Raw genomic sequence first — 15,407 nt, 5'->3', positions numbered from 1 at the left:
ATTTTGTTTGATTGGCTGACACTTAATGGCTGACACTCTGAGCCAACCCATTTCCTACCAGTTGCAGACAAGAGACAAGTAAAGACAAGAGGAAAGGAAGGCTGAAGGGGGTGGGCACCACCAACAAAGCATGAGGCTGTCAGTGTAACAGTCCCTATCACACCCCATACTGTAGGAGAGGGTTGTGAATAAAAAAGAGCCCGCTGCATGCAAGTCTCTTATGAGGCAACATGGCTGAAATGGAGTCCTAGAGAAGCGCCTTTATACACATTGGAAAGACAGCTCAATGTCCTTACAAAGCCTCTGAGGTGACAAGACACATTGAGAGAAACTGAGAGAGATTTCTGGAAGTTACAAATTGTTCAGTTTTTGGGTACACTCTTTTGTAGCTTCGGTGACTAGAAGAACCTCGGCTTTCTCTCTGCTCAGCAACAGTGGGTCAGCATTTCTGGAAACACCACCCACCACAGATTCAGTGCACTATCCCAATTAACAGGATTTGGCTAAGATACATGAGCAGGCAGGCCAAGCAGACAAAGCACACTCCAAGGAGAGTTTGTCATCAAACCTCGCTTCATCTTCCATCCTCACCAAGGCATCCTGAGCCACTACCACTTAGAACATGAAATAAGTACTTAAACACAGTTGGACATGAACATAGGTGCCCTAAAACGTTCAGTTGTATTGTATTTGAAGTCTTGCAAGTGGTGTCAGGTCTAGCACAGCTAACACCTTGATGGATGGGTGCTGGAGACAGGGCTGGAGACATTGTCATGGAATCCACAAGATGAGGTAGAAGAGGGATGACAGATCTCCTGTGGTTCGTTCATTTTGATCTAAGTGGTGAACAGAAGGATATTAAAGAACACTGATTTGCGGAGACAACAAACCCCACTATTTGTATTCATCATGCTTTGACATAATGTGACAAATTGGTTATCGATCCTACCTATCAAATACCTATGTACAATAAAATAAAACATCTTCAAATGAAGACTTTGTTCTATTTTTCCAGCTTTACTATAATAAATCAATGGTGATGCTAGAACTACAGTATGTTACACTTTAATTTAACTTTAAAAAAGCATTCCCATAATGAAGCAACATAATTGCAATTCAGCTTCAATTGTTTATTAAAAACAACTTTCAGACAGAGAGTACAAAACAATATTTAATTTAAATAAACTTTTATACAGATGTAGGTGTTTATGGATTACAAAAACAGCACAGAAGCAAAACTATAGAAAATTAGGAATAACAAAACAATAATGGGAACCATAGTTCAGTTAAGTATAACCACAGTACATGGGCACAGGAACAAGTATAGATTTACAGTTGATCACAGTTCAAATGTAAACGCGCGTATGTGAAAAATACTGCATTCATCTTTTCACCTCGCAATTGAAATACGTTTGGCATAAAAAAGGAAGGTTTTCAACCATTAAAGTGTATGTGCAGTGACACTCACAAAGCCAAGAAGCACCGTTATCTGAATTTTTTCTCCTTCACCATGTTGGTGATGGTCACTACCAGCTGTTCTTGTCATCTAAGAATGAGCAGAATCTTAATGCCTGCAGTATGGGATGATCCGACCATCTGCCCAGACAGGGCTTACATGTGGAGATATATACAATGTAATTTTGAATGTTAGTTTTTGCTTCTCTTAAGACAGATTAATTTCCAAATACTTTTCATCTCAACGTGTCCTCTGTAGGGAAATGGAAGTAAAACATAAAGACTTTTACAGGTCCACTAGAAAACGGCCCAACGCAAAAAATTGAAGTCCTCTCAGGACGATTTCCTGGAAACAGAGTCTTCCAGTTGCACAAGACCACTGTGGACAGAGATCTACTGCAGATGAAAGGGTAACACTTCCAAAATAACTATTAACGAAAGGGATGTTGGTATAAAGTCTAGCAGATGGGAGAGGCTTTCTTGAACCAAACAATTCGCCAGCCCTTCTGTTGTTGTATATGCTAGTGTAAATGGCCAGTCATTCATTACTCGACAGGCTCCAGGAGCATTCCTCACCCCTGAACAAGGGGCAGAGTGACGCTCGCAGCAATGTACTTATTAGGTCATACATCAGATGTGAAGTTTCCTCGCTGTCGGGATATTCACAATCCTGACAAAAGAGCCTTTTGATTTGATGTGGCTTTTTTTCCAGCAGTGTAAAATGACCTACTGGGTCGGCGAAGTGCACTTGACGTGTTGGTTTCTGTAGAACACGACTGAACTATACCTTGAGCAATACAATTAGACATATGGGAAAGGAATGGGGGAGATAACCTAATGTGTGCAGTGGGTACTGTGAAATGTTTGGATGCGAATATGATGTTGCAAGGGTAGGGAGGGACAAGCATGGAGAAAAATGGGTGTCATTGTTTGTGAAACAAGGTAAAGAGCATCCAAAATAAACAAGTTTGCTTTCCAATGGGGAGATGTCATTAGCTAACCCACAACGATCCTATGATGTAGAACATTTTGATAAATGCTACAAAGGCGAGACTTGGCATTCTATCAGCAACTGCATGGCAGTGCTGATTCATTTTTCATAATTAAAATAAAGTGTGCGGAAACAAAGCATGCACCTCCAGCTTTCATGGCTGGAATTGAGATATTAGGAACAATATGTTTTTACAGAGAAGTACTGTCAAAATGTCTCTCAAAATGACTCTTGCATTCAACAATATGCTGCATTGAGTTGAATGGGTTCACTTCCTATCTTTCATCTGATTGTTATGTATTTATTAGACTGAAAGCACTTATACATGTTGACATTGCAGTTTTCTAATACTGTATCAACAAAGGATGTTCATGCAAAGAAAACACTGAAAAATCAACTTTTCTCAGTGTGTGGGAGAAATCTTTGCTTTTCATTACTGATGCTTTAATACGTTCTGAAACATTAAGTGTCATCTCATGTGAAAAGTGATAATAAGAGACCTTAACAATAAATAAGCCTTGACCAACATTGCATATTACAACTAATATGACAAATTGTTAACAGATAATATTATTGACTATCATAAGACACATAAGGAGTTAATCTTGTTTTTAAGCAACCGTCCTGTCCAGTTTAATCCAAAAACACCAGAAGAAAAAACGAAACAATCAAAGTTCAAGGAGTGTCAAACAAAATAAGAAAGAATCACCAAAAAGCAAACAACCACAGAATGAACAGCCATCTACAATAACAAACACTACATATTTTGCGTTATTTATATGGAAAAAATGTGAAGCATATTTGCCACTGACAAAGGTGTGTGGTAAATATAACCTAATTCCATTTAGGGAATTCCAAATTCCTCATTATCCATTCCACAAATTCACTACAAAGAAATTATCTTAGCAAGGACACTTCATGTGAAAAAGGAAAAGTGCTTCACCACAACAAATCATCAAATTGTTCTGCCTGTTTATTAGCAAACATAAAAAGCACTTATGTAAACCGACTAATGGCAATTTGAAATGAGTGGAGAGGGAGGCGCGTTGCGAAGATACACAAATCTCAAATCTGAACCGCTCCCTTTGAAATGGATGATAATCACCATTACCACCACACATCACAGTGCCCAATTTGAGCTGGGACGTTGAAACGATCTAAAGGGCACCAAGTGTTTCCGCGGGAGACCCTTGGGGCCTCGGCTACTTGGAGGGCTCTACATGTCTGCCTTGTGGAGTGTGCCTGCCCTGTTTTGTAGCAGTGGACGGCTGCATGAGGCCCTGGGAGGGTCCGTCCTGCCCCCAGGACCTGTGTGAGCCACAGTGCTCTGGGTTCTACAGTGAGCTGCGTCTGTGCACGTCTCAGGAGGGATGGAACCACTGTGGGGAGGGGGGGACCTGCCCATAAGAGATACGGGACAGATGAAAACCAGGAGAAAATGCTATTAGTGTCACTCCCGCTACCCCCATAGACCTCAGACGCTATTCGAACGCTGGAAGGAACAGCGGACGGCTACACTGCAGTCTGTGGACATGGGCGGGGTGGGGGGGGCAGTGGTAGAGAACATCATGCAAACAACTGTGCTCCTCCATCACAGTGCTCAGAAGTGTGGCACCACAAAGTTGACCCGGCGCAGCGTTGAGTGCCCTGCTGGGCACAGTGGCTCGTTGTGACTGCCAGTGAGTGTCCTGGTGGTGAGCTTGGTTTGCTACGGCAGAGCAGCAGAGGAGAGGAGAACAGGCAGGACACTGAACTGAGCTGCCGGCTGATGTCATCACAATCACACGCTGATGGAACATGGAGAAAAAGAGCTGTGCCACTCACGGCTTTGTGAGCTCCGTGTCGCTTTGCTACAGCTACGATACTCGCTTCGACACGCCATGGACTGCATAAAGAGAAGGGATACGCAGCCAACACACGCAGTAAGAACACACTCAACGCAGTAAGACAGTGTGTAGATATAGAGTGACTGCTGAGCGTGTAAGGTACAGTAGACTACATTCCAGGACCTGACCGTAATCACAGCGGTCTCAGTCAGGGACTCGACCGAAAACCAGAGCTCACTACCACGCGGTTTCACTCTTGTCTCTGTATTCTGCAGGTTCTCTCGCTAATCCCACCGCAAGGGGACAGGTCACACGAGGAAGCTGACTCCGAGTCAGGCGGGCTACGGTGTCGGCTGCTGGTTAATGCGCTTCAGCACCTTTTTTCTTTTTTACCCAGTCAAGGGGTTCAAAATGGTCGCCCACCGAGGTGAAGGCGTGAACTGGAGAGCATGCAGGTGTCTGAAGTCACTCTGACTGGGAGATATGCACGCGGGAACACAGTGATATCCTCTGAACATAGGCACAGGAATAGATAAGGAGATGAGAGCGCGTGTGTATGAGCTCTGCACATCATATCGCAGGCACACATGATAGTGGGGAGCAATTTGCTCTCGATGCGGTTTTTTCGCTGCAATCTCTTCACTGGGTCGCTTCGGCGTTGCCATCTGTCTGAGAGGACAGGGTTTTAATTGCACGGTCGCTCTCTGTGTATCGTTAGGATGGCCCTGTTGTCTTAAGATGGCACATGACTGAACGGTAGAAAGCTCGCTGTCTGTGCTCTAAAATAAATTACTATTAGCCGCAAGGAACATCCAGCTTACGCAGGCATGCTTCCGTTACAAAATCGATTTCACAGCATTAAAACCCCCAAAACACCACACTTTTCAGGTGTTCTACAGGTGAACAGAGCAGTGAAAAGGAAAGCAATGATTGATTTTGCAATGGTGGAGTTTTCATGTGTTTCTTCTTAAGGGTACAGTCATGCTAGTCTGCCACATATACCCAATTATAGCTTGACAGGAGATCCACCCAAGATGAACATCAAAGCAGGAAAGTTATTACATGGATATCTGGCTTCTTACCCATACGATGGCCGAACTACACCCACATCAGACATGAATGTCTGGCTCACCCAGGAAATATACGCTGCATCAAAACATTGGTGATGCCGGGAATCCTATGGATCAAAGGCCCCATATGTCCTTTTTCGGCACAATTCCACCGAGTCATCCACCTATCAAACGTTGCGCTCGTGTGATTGGATGATTGCGCGGAGACATCCTCACAACCACGTCGCAGCATCTGCCGGTACCGAGTTAAGGGGAGGTACAGAAAACATTCCACTGTTTTGAATTCATATCTGCCCAGTAGGATGGGACTAGTGTGATCGTCTTTGAGAGAGGGCATGGCTGCTGACATTTCAGCTCCAGGACCAGGAGAGGGCTTCCTCACTTCCTGAATGCGAACCTAGCAGGACAAGAACCGGGTTCCAAATCCCCGAACCCCAAACACAGCAGGATGCCTTATGGATGGGATTCGCGGAAAGGTCCGGATTAAGGGTAAAGGATGGGAGTGGAGTGGAGACCGTAATCATTTATACACTGTTTTGTTCCTAACACATTTCGACTGTATAGAGAGACATGCCTTGATGCCAGTGTGTCATCCGATATTGCCAGAGCCCTGGACAGTGACCCAGGTCGACCCACGTGTGTGCCAGGGGTCAGGGGTCACGACAGCTGCCAGGAAGGGTTGTAGAACTTGATGGAGTGCGTCTTGGCCCACTTGGCAAACACGGTCTTCTCTGTGATGAAGCGGTGCCCTCCGTAGGGGGCGCTCTCATGCAGGAGGTACTCAGCACACTCGTCCCTGCTTCCCGCCTCATAGTAATGGTAGGGCACCTTCCTGTAGTGCTCTGTCCTGGAGAGAGGCAGAATGGGGTGAGGGAGGGAGGGAGGGTAAGAGAAGGAAAGACAAAGATAGGAGTACAGAACAACAGCAGAAGGGGGTTCCATCAACACAGAGAGGCAAAGAAGTAGGAAGGGCATACTAGAAGTCCTACTGAACTCATCTCTGTAAAAACACCCCCAAACCCATGACCGCAGTAGGATCATGATGTGAAACGAGCAGCTCTTGAGGACGCCATTAGCTGCAGAGCTGTAACAACCTTGGTGTGTCCATGTCCTGGTCCACAGACGGTTCACGTTAATGCCCCGCCGTGCGTCACCGGGCCAGTCTGAGCCCATGTTCTCCCCGCCGCGACTCTGTTGCAGACACTCCAGCACAGCCTCAGAGCCAACAGATGCATTTGGTTTCCCCGTCTCTATGCAGCCTTTGGAATCTCAATTACAGCTTACTGCCGGGGTCAATTGCTACCACGCTTCTAAGGGCTGGGGATGTTCTATAAATCCCTTTCTGCGCTGTGCTGCCATGCATCAAGCATGGCAGACTTTGCGTGAGATGAGTTGGAAAACGCAATGAAACTCAGTTTCCTGTTGTCTTTCATGGGAAGACGGTGCTACACTGGCTCGCGTCCTCGACGCCGCCGTGCTAATCTCATCATCTCCCGTCTTGTGCCCACAGCAGATGTCTGACTAGAAAAAGCTCTCATTTTTTCAGAAGCACGTTACACTGTCGTATAAATACACCGTAGTTTCTTGAGATACAGCTCTGTGAGGTAGGAATGTGTGAGCGCAGGCATCCGGGGACATGAACAACAGCGCCCGCGGGGGCCAACATCTTATTTGTCAAATCCCCCCCGAAGTGCCTTATGGCCAGGCGGAAATCAGACGCCACCAGGGAAGAAGGATCTCTGGACTCAACTGAATTATAACTTGAGAGGGATAAGGTGCTGCAGTCTGGCAACCTGCTGAGTACAAGAGCCAGCCGGCAACCTGCAGCGGATTCTAAGCAGGAGGGCGTGGGGAATATAATGGGATTCACTGTTCAGGGAGAGCCTTTATGGATCTGTGAATATAGATTCAGCCATTAAATTCATACTGTGTCATCGGCGACACATTCCCAAAGTGGAAGGTGGAACAATTGAAGGTTCACTGTCGCAGGGAATGTGCTTGTAACGGTTGTTAAGAGTTTGCCGTGTGTCTGTGTGTGCGTGCGTGTGCGTCCCTTACTTGCAGTAGGTGTCGTTGATCATGCCGTAGACGTGGATTTCCTTGCACATGTCCATGGCCAGGATGAGGGTGAACCAGCCAGTGCTGAGGTAGGACCCTGACTGAATCCTGCACGCACAAACACAAGTCCATGTGGGCTTTATTTCCATCCATAGGAAAGCAAGCAATAATTTCATGAAGGACCTTAATAATACAAAGGTCACTGGCTCATAATCATAGTCATAATCAAGCAAACAATTAACACAATATCCTTCTTCCCGCACACACAAACACTGAGGCTAGAGGGGTGAGAGGGTGAGAGGGTGAGAGGGTGGCAGGGTGTGTGTGGGGGGGGGACAACAACAACCAAAAAGCCAATTTGTTGCAATGACGGGTTAGAGCAGCACAGAAGGGAAATGGAACATTATCACTGATACACAGCTTAGCCGCTCGCTGCTGTCTAGGCTGTCAATAGCTCACTATTCTCTCTCGCATTATTCATTAGCAATCTGTCACTCCTACTGCCAGCACTGGGCTGCAGCAAGCACAAACACCAGTACACACACTGTATAGTCGTCTACAAGCTGGCCATGAGGAAACATGTTCTTTCTTTCATTTTTTTTCAACAACAAAAAACGGAAAGAGAAGTGACATCGGATGACCTATTAAACAACATTTCAAAACATGCCGGGTGAAGGTCACTTGAGTCATAATCAGATATACACGTTTACTTTGCTTATGACTGGGTGAATCACATACGCTAGGGTTAGCTGAATGAGTCAAACAACTGAGTGAATCAGATAACGCGGACATATTGAGCGCTAGACTGAACAGAACGACAGCATCAAAAAAAATCGAATGAAAGACAGCGCAGCATCCCCCTGAGTGCTGCCCATACGTGGTACTTGTCCGTGAACAAGGCAACACCATGGCTATCAAATGGCTTGAATGTTCTCTCTAGCAGTCTGACGGTTACTTCATGAAAAGAAACAAGATGATTAACGCTTGCCTACAAATCACCACTGGCCTCAATCTCAGGCAAACAAAAAAAGACTTTGAATAAAGCAGACTCGAAAACAAAAACTCACTCATGTTTTTTTCTCTCTCTCTCCCCCAATGTGTGTAACACCAGGGAAAAGCTGAGAGGAGCAAGGCGAGACAGATTGATGCTGACACACAAACACGGGCCTGCCCTACCGGCACTGGGAAATGAAGGGTGGTTGAAAAATGAAGTCCGACACTTCAAACTGGGTCTAACTAAATAATCCACTAAGTCAGTGAGTACATGTTGTGCTTTACCTGCCAGGGCCGGAGGCGGAGTGTGAGGCCAGAGGCAGGGTGTAAGGCCAGAGGCAGGGTGTGAGGCCAGAGGCAGGGTGTGAGGCCAGAGGCAGAGTGTGAGGCCAGAGGCAGAGTGTGAGGCCGGAGGCAGGGTGTGAGGCCAGAGGCAGAGTGTGAGGCCGGAGGCAGGGTGTGAGGCCAGAGGCAGAGTGTGAGGCTAGAGGCAGAGTGTGAGGCCGGAGGCAGGGTGTGAGGCCAGAGGCAGGGTGTGAGGCCGGAAGCAGAGTGTGAGGCCGGATGCAGGGTGTGAGGCCAGAGGCAGGGTGTGAGGCCAGAGGCAGAGTGTGAGGCCGGCGCTTCTCCCAAAACTCTCCTCAGCTTCCATCACAACCTTTGTTCAAAAAACACAAAGCTTGACACTCACAGTTGGAGATATGCACGTGAACGAGATAAAACATCAACGGCCTCCACTTCACTGTGACTGGGCTTTGTTATCCCAGTGCAACTCCAATACAATTTGACATCTGTCAAAACTATTTGGAGTTGGAGTGGAGTTTCATATTCGATTGCAAGCAGTGTTTTAACTCTGCCAGCCCATTGGTACACTATCAGGGAGACCGAGTTACGTTGTCCATCATGCTTCAATTGGTTGAGTGACTTCCCCGGAGATTAGAAGTTGACCTTATCAAGCCAGGGAAACTAGAGCATGGCGATAAATCAAAGTTAATTGTTCACAGCCAGAGAACCAATCGGATGAAACCACGGCCCAGTGCAGTCCGATCTCTGAGCACCTGAGTGCTGGTCTGCAGTGGACTTGACTGCCCGGTCATCCATCTCTCGTGGAAAAACCTATTCCAGAGTCGGTGAAGGGCCACTCTCTTCTCATCACAGCAGATTGAGTCTGTTCCTCTCCTGGCCGACAGCGATCGCATCCCCACCCATCTCCCAGACCCCGGCCAGGACAAACGCACTCGGGGCCTCAGGACTGCTGGGTGACAGCAGCTACAGACAGCCAAGCCAGAGGAGACATGGTGCCTTTTATAACCATGGCCAGCAGCTGCAGTCATTTGAAGACAATGCATCGATCTCAGCTAGATCCAAACATCAGCTAGATCTTGGACTTGAGCGCATACATACGCTTTCTCTCTCACACACACGCACACGCACACTAGTGGAAAAAGGGGAAATGGGATATCTGCTGGTGAAATGATTATTGTATTCAAAAACAAGGGAAGAGATTAGTGACATTAGCCCTTGGTCAGGTTTAACAGCAAATACAAAGACATTATTCCTCTAAATTCCAAAACTCTCCTTGGGACACAGCAATGACAACATTCTCCAGCTAGCCATGAGGAGAAATGGGGTTCCCTTGACACAAGGCACTGCACAGTCATTTATTTTAATGGTGGTGATGAGGCGTGTAAGCTTTCTGGACCATTGCTGTGTTAAGTCTTCCCTGTGGACGTGGCAGGAGTTATCAAGATTGACCTTCACAACCTGCAAAAAACAAAAAGGCTAGTTGTGCTCTTTGAGACTAATGTTTACATTCGCTTGACTATCATCATCTATAACAGACAGCAGTTTATGCCATAAGCAATCGCCCCTGGACACCAAAAACCCTCTTCAAACCATCAGCAGAAAATGAACTCGGTTTTAAATTTGTGCACTGTACTCTTTTAATTCTCAAGTCTGACCCTCTCTCTCTCTTACTGTTTTCTGAGGGGGTGTTAGAGCTGAAGTTAGAACAAGACAAGTATAAGACAAGTGTAAGACAAAAATGGCTGTTGTGGTGTAACTGTTGGTTAGCTGGCAGTTTGGACTGCGAAATAAAGATATCTTTCATGTCTAAAGTCTTACTGTTCCTCTCTTCTCTCATTGTGCACTGTCAATCCGGCCCCCACCATCTCTCTCCCCGAGGTTTATAGCCTTGTTGTCCTCCTAAAGCATGTGTCAATACAGGCTTGGGGAAGACAGGGAGGACAGGAGAGGAGAATGCTGTGTGGAGATAGAGGCTCTCAACTCCCCATGCGCCCAACTGTACCAGCTGTATCCAAGGCCTGACATCGCTCTGACATTCTGTGCTGTACATTCAAGTGCCAACAGCATTGTGGGTCCCTTGTTGGAGTGCTGCAACCACACAAGGCCTCATGTTCATGCTGTAACCCGGGAGAGCAAGGATCTTGACTATATTTAACCATATTTAGCAGGGATCCATTGGAATGCATCTCAAGAGGATGTGTGTGTGTGTTTGTGAGTGTAGACGAATGTTGTTGGTATTTCACATTGTTTAGAAACACTTTCTTCATGTAATCAGACAAAATCGTCTATTCGTGAATGCTGAGGATAGGCTACTGTAGTTCAGTGGCTAAGACACTGTTCCAACATGTGTGTTGGGCGGACAAGGCCCTCCTGTTTGGAGCAGGAGACCGGCTCCTCCTCCGCTCCAGCATGTCTCTCACACGGAGGCTCCATGGGTAAATGTCAATCAGAAAGCTAGCTCGCCAAAAGAATAACTTGCACCGCTCCGCCGATGTTGACTTAGGCCCAAGCGTTTTTAGTTTTTTTCCCTCCGTGTTTTCAAAAAGGCAACATCCAAATGCTTGAGCAGATGGTGCTAAATGGGGAGAGCCAAAAACATATTTTTCCCTCCCCCCGAAACCCTCCTGTACAACTTGTATCCTTATGGCTCTTCACTCTGCCACACCAATATGCATCAAACTCACAGTCAGGGGCCAAGGCTGTCTTTATTGATCTCTATCTAGCTGGAACAGAGGACTTTAATAATTCTCTCTGTGGAGAATATACAGCTAACGCTTCTGTGCCCACTGCTGCCCGAGCAGTTTTGATCTCATTCATTTTGTAGCACGGTGGTGTAGTGTGCCTTAGAGAAACAAGCTTCTAAAGGGGTCGTTGGCATAAAAACGTTATCATCAGGTTTGGATGACTGGAAGAGAAATGGTGCGTTGAACAAGTAAGTCATGGGTGAACTGGGCTGTGTGTCAGGGTTTTTGTACTTTAGTCCTTCCTACAGACCACGTCCAGTGGTACTGAAGATGACTAGGCTATTACTTGCCAGCCTTTTACTTCCTGTATTGAGACTGACAATGGCCACTGAGGTTAATAATACATACAAATATTAGTATTGAGCTTTCACACTTTCACACTGTTCAGTTTCCCATCTTCCTTTAAACCATAGGGGAATTAGTTTAGGTTGTTTGGCCAATATCAAACCCCTTACACCTTTATTGCTTTTAATTGAGTTCATCTTTTGGTCTGCTTAAATGACAAAGACTGAGTGAATGACAAAGGGTCCACTGTAAGTGGTGGCAGACAGTAATGCTATTTTTCTTTTGTAATAAACACTCATGAGCAACCCAAAATAACAGTCAGAGTTGGCAGTCAGGAGTTTGTCATCTATTTCTATCCTCTCCAGCTGTTGTCAGGGGCCAGAGCATGCCCTGCCTCCAGGTAATGAGTGTATGCTGTGCCACAGCAGGTGCACATTCTGAGGACTCACATCATGTGGTTAACAATAACACATGAAGTCCACCATTCCACAGTTTTTACCAACCCTCTCTAAAAGCATCAATTATGATGAAGAGACAGATTACCGACATTCGGAATTTCTTTTATATATGTACACAGGCCCACTCAATATTTCAAACGTAAGATATTTCGTTTTTTATATTTGATTATTTCTTAGATTAACAAAACAGACACCGATAATCCAGAGATTTCTCCGCGGTAGATGAAGACCTTACATTCAGAGTTACACAGGACTACCAATTATTATTGATTTAAAAGATGAATAGTAAAATGAATCCCAGATGGAGTGTTGAATAATTGAAAAGAAATCCTTTCCTATTCACCTCTGAGGAATAAACTCAAGGGAGTAATCCCCACAGAACTCAAATACCCATCAAGAAATAAGCCAAGGCCCTTGATAATACTTAAGTCGAACTAAGTCTCTTCTTAAAGAGTGGAGATTCATAGCAGTTCAGCGGAAAACATTTTCTTGGTGTTAACAGACAAGTTATTATATTTTGATTTTAGGACTTTTAAATGGTACATATGTTTTTATGTATTTATCAAACCTTGTTAAAACCTAATGGTTCTGTATGTACCATCCTGAATGCTGAAGATGAAACTGCAAATCCACTACTAAAGATAAAAACGAGAACGATTTGAAAGCATTGTAAGCTGCCTTGAAACTCAGCCAGGAAAAAAACATTAATTTCACACAAGCCAGAACACGGAAAGAAATATAATCAATAGTGTCTCATTGGGATGCTGGTTGCTATGATATATATTTCCATGGGTGTGAAAATCAAACAGCAAGTACAAAACCATTTTAGTGAATTCTGTGGCTCTGAGTCTGACGTTTCTGAAATGTTTTTGTTATTGTTGGTAAATTAGAATGAGAAAGGAGCACAGCGTGCCGTTTACGTCCTGTTCACAGTCTGTGAGATGACTGCTCAACAGTTTTACAAGCACATTTTTATCCAGCTGCCAACCAATGATTGCTTCTCCACAACATTTTACAGCTGTGTAGCAAGTGACTGGTTCAGATCCCCTTTAAAGCCCCGTGCTTAAACACAGCACAAAAGGATGTACATGTAGTCATTTACTGTATACATGTATACATACATGTACTGTATGTATGCTGGAAGAATGTCACACACAAGTGTTTAAACACAGACTTTGGATTGGTCAAACCTCTGCACTGATGTCAAACAAACTCGGATGTTACGTGTGTTGATCTCTACTGTATATACATTTAGATGAATTACATGAAGAATGTCCATCTGCAGTCGGATTGCCAGAATAAAATATAAACCTCATTTTGCTCACCTCATTATGGGATGGGCACCAGCATTAGCTTCTGCAGGTTACTGAGACATTCAGATCACGTAGGTCAAGTTCAAATTCGACCATTTCTTTAAATGTCAAACCCTCCCTTGGTGAGAGAGGCAGGGCACAGAGACAGCAGGAGGTGAAGTACAGCCAGTACCTGCGAAAGACCTCAGCCATGGAAATATCGTTTTACGTGAACATTCCCCTCATCCGAAATGCGCAGTCTTTGAAAATAGAATTGTTTGCGCTGCATCTGGGAGGTATCCTGCATGGGATAATAACCCCAGCGCATCTATTTAGTGTGTTTTTCTGAAGCCAAGCAAGCAGTTGATTTAATTATGCCTAATCACATTTTGGTCATTACTTGACTAGTGATGCAGGTGTGCCGTTTAAACACTGTGGCCAATGGAGCTGATTCAATTGGGGCGAGGTGAAGCAGAGCATCAAATGCATTAACTAGCTCTCCGGGCTCCAGGCGGGGATGGCGTGTACCTGTGTTAGAGCTCAGCTGGAGCACCTTCCCTGCAGCCTCGACAGGAGCACTGGGTCTGTCTGGCTCCACTGCAGCCTGGAGGGACCCAACCCCAGAGCAGAGCCTGCCACCGTGGGGAAGCTGGGGCCCACACACAGCTGCAGAGGACGGGAGATCCAGAGAGGCTGTCCGCGGATGGCATCTCTTGCGCGTCATCATAGTCTCATTATATCGGTTGCTAGCATGATGCTAATGGACTTTTAGACACCGACTTTCCCTTCCTATCCCTGATCCTCAGGGATCCTTCTTGTTGTTTTGGTCTCTGACAGGGCCACTGTGAGAACTCTGACAACAGGCTGGGAGCAGAGATGCGGTTTAGAATGTATTTTTACAAATTCAGAAATTAATGTTTTTTGGGGGGGGGAGTGGGGATTTCTTTAGCTTTAATCAATCACGCTCAGGGCTGGCATGGATATTTGACATGGCCCCGTTTTAATGCATTTTGACTAGTTCAATTGTGAGTGTAATTTCACAGTCATTTCAAGCTTTTCAGCTACTAATGTAATTACATGCTTATTAAGTGGTGTCTTGGGGTTTATAGCACATCTCAAAGACTGTACTTTATTGGAAAAACTGCAAATTCAATCTCTCTTTTTGCATGCTGAGTAAAAGAGAATCAGTCTCATTATTCTCTACTCTGGCGAAGCATGATAAGCATGGAATTTATGTGGAATTCCCCAATGAGGGCACACTTTTGTTTCAATACACCCTCAGAACAAGCCATGCCTGTTCCAAGCCATAACGTTTTTATCTATCGTTTCTCTGTCTCGCAATCGATAAACAAAGAAACTTCTGATAGAATGAACCGGCTCCTCCACTATTTTTAAACCAAAATGTTTGTATTCAACTTGAAAACAGACATTATTGTGAGAACATAGAATGTTTTGTGATATGTAAGTCCTCTATCTACTGACGTTTTTGGTTTATGGAACTCATGAAAGTTCACAAAGTTCACTCAGAGCAACAGTGATAGATTACTGAAATAGCTAGAATACAGCTGTGATTTAATTGCTGAATGAATTGCTCCATAATTACATAAAACACTCAGGCTGAAAAGGTGCATCTATTCAGCGTCTCTGTTGACGCATGTTTTTGAATAGTTTTAATGTGTTTTTATGAATTTGATTCAGAAAGCCTGCCCTTCATGGGCAGGCTTTAATGAATACTGAAAAACACTGTTCTGGCAAACAGAACAAACACTCACACTCATAACACATGCATGCTCGTACACACACCTGGGCCCCCCACCCATACACACACACACACACACACACACACTAAAACAGATATGAGTGAGTGAGCACAAACCCAGGTCAAGCAGTCCCAGGTGGCAGCGTTGTAATGTGACAGTGTGATTAAAG

General features: G+C 45.1%; 1 protein-coding gene across 2 annotated transcripts in view; it reads right to left on the bottom strand.

Moving 5' to 3' along the window:
* Window positions 1-1,121: 1,121 nt before the first annotated feature.
* st6galnac3 (ST6 (alpha-N-acetyl-neuraminyl-2,3-beta-galactosyl-1,3)-N-acetylgalactosaminide alpha-2,6-sialyltransferase 3) overlaps window positions 1,122-15,407 on the bottom strand; it is a 33,588-nt gene continuing 19,302 nt past the window's right edge. For both annotated transcript variants that reach the window (XM_047028348.1, XM_047028349.1), the window contains exons 4-5: window positions 7,401-7,508; window positions 1,122-6,189 (exon numbers count right to left, since the gene is read on the bottom strand). In XM_047028348.1, the coding sequence (XP_046884304.1) occupies window positions 6,000-6,189; window positions 7,401-7,508 (298 nt within the window). In that variant the 3' untranslated portion in view covers window positions 1,122-5,999. The remainder of the gene's footprint in view (window positions 6,190-7,400; window positions 7,509-15,407) is intronic.

The sequence above is a fragment of the Hypomesus transpacificus genome, chromosome 10, assembly GCF_021917145.1.
Source record: "Hypomesus transpacificus isolate Combined female chromosome 10, fHypTra1, whole genome shotgun sequence".
Taxonomy (NCBI): domain Eukaryota; kingdom Metazoa; phylum Chordata; class Actinopteri; order Osmeriformes; family Osmeridae; genus Hypomesus; species Hypomesus transpacificus.
This window is presented reverse-complemented; position numbering and strand designations above follow the sequence as displayed.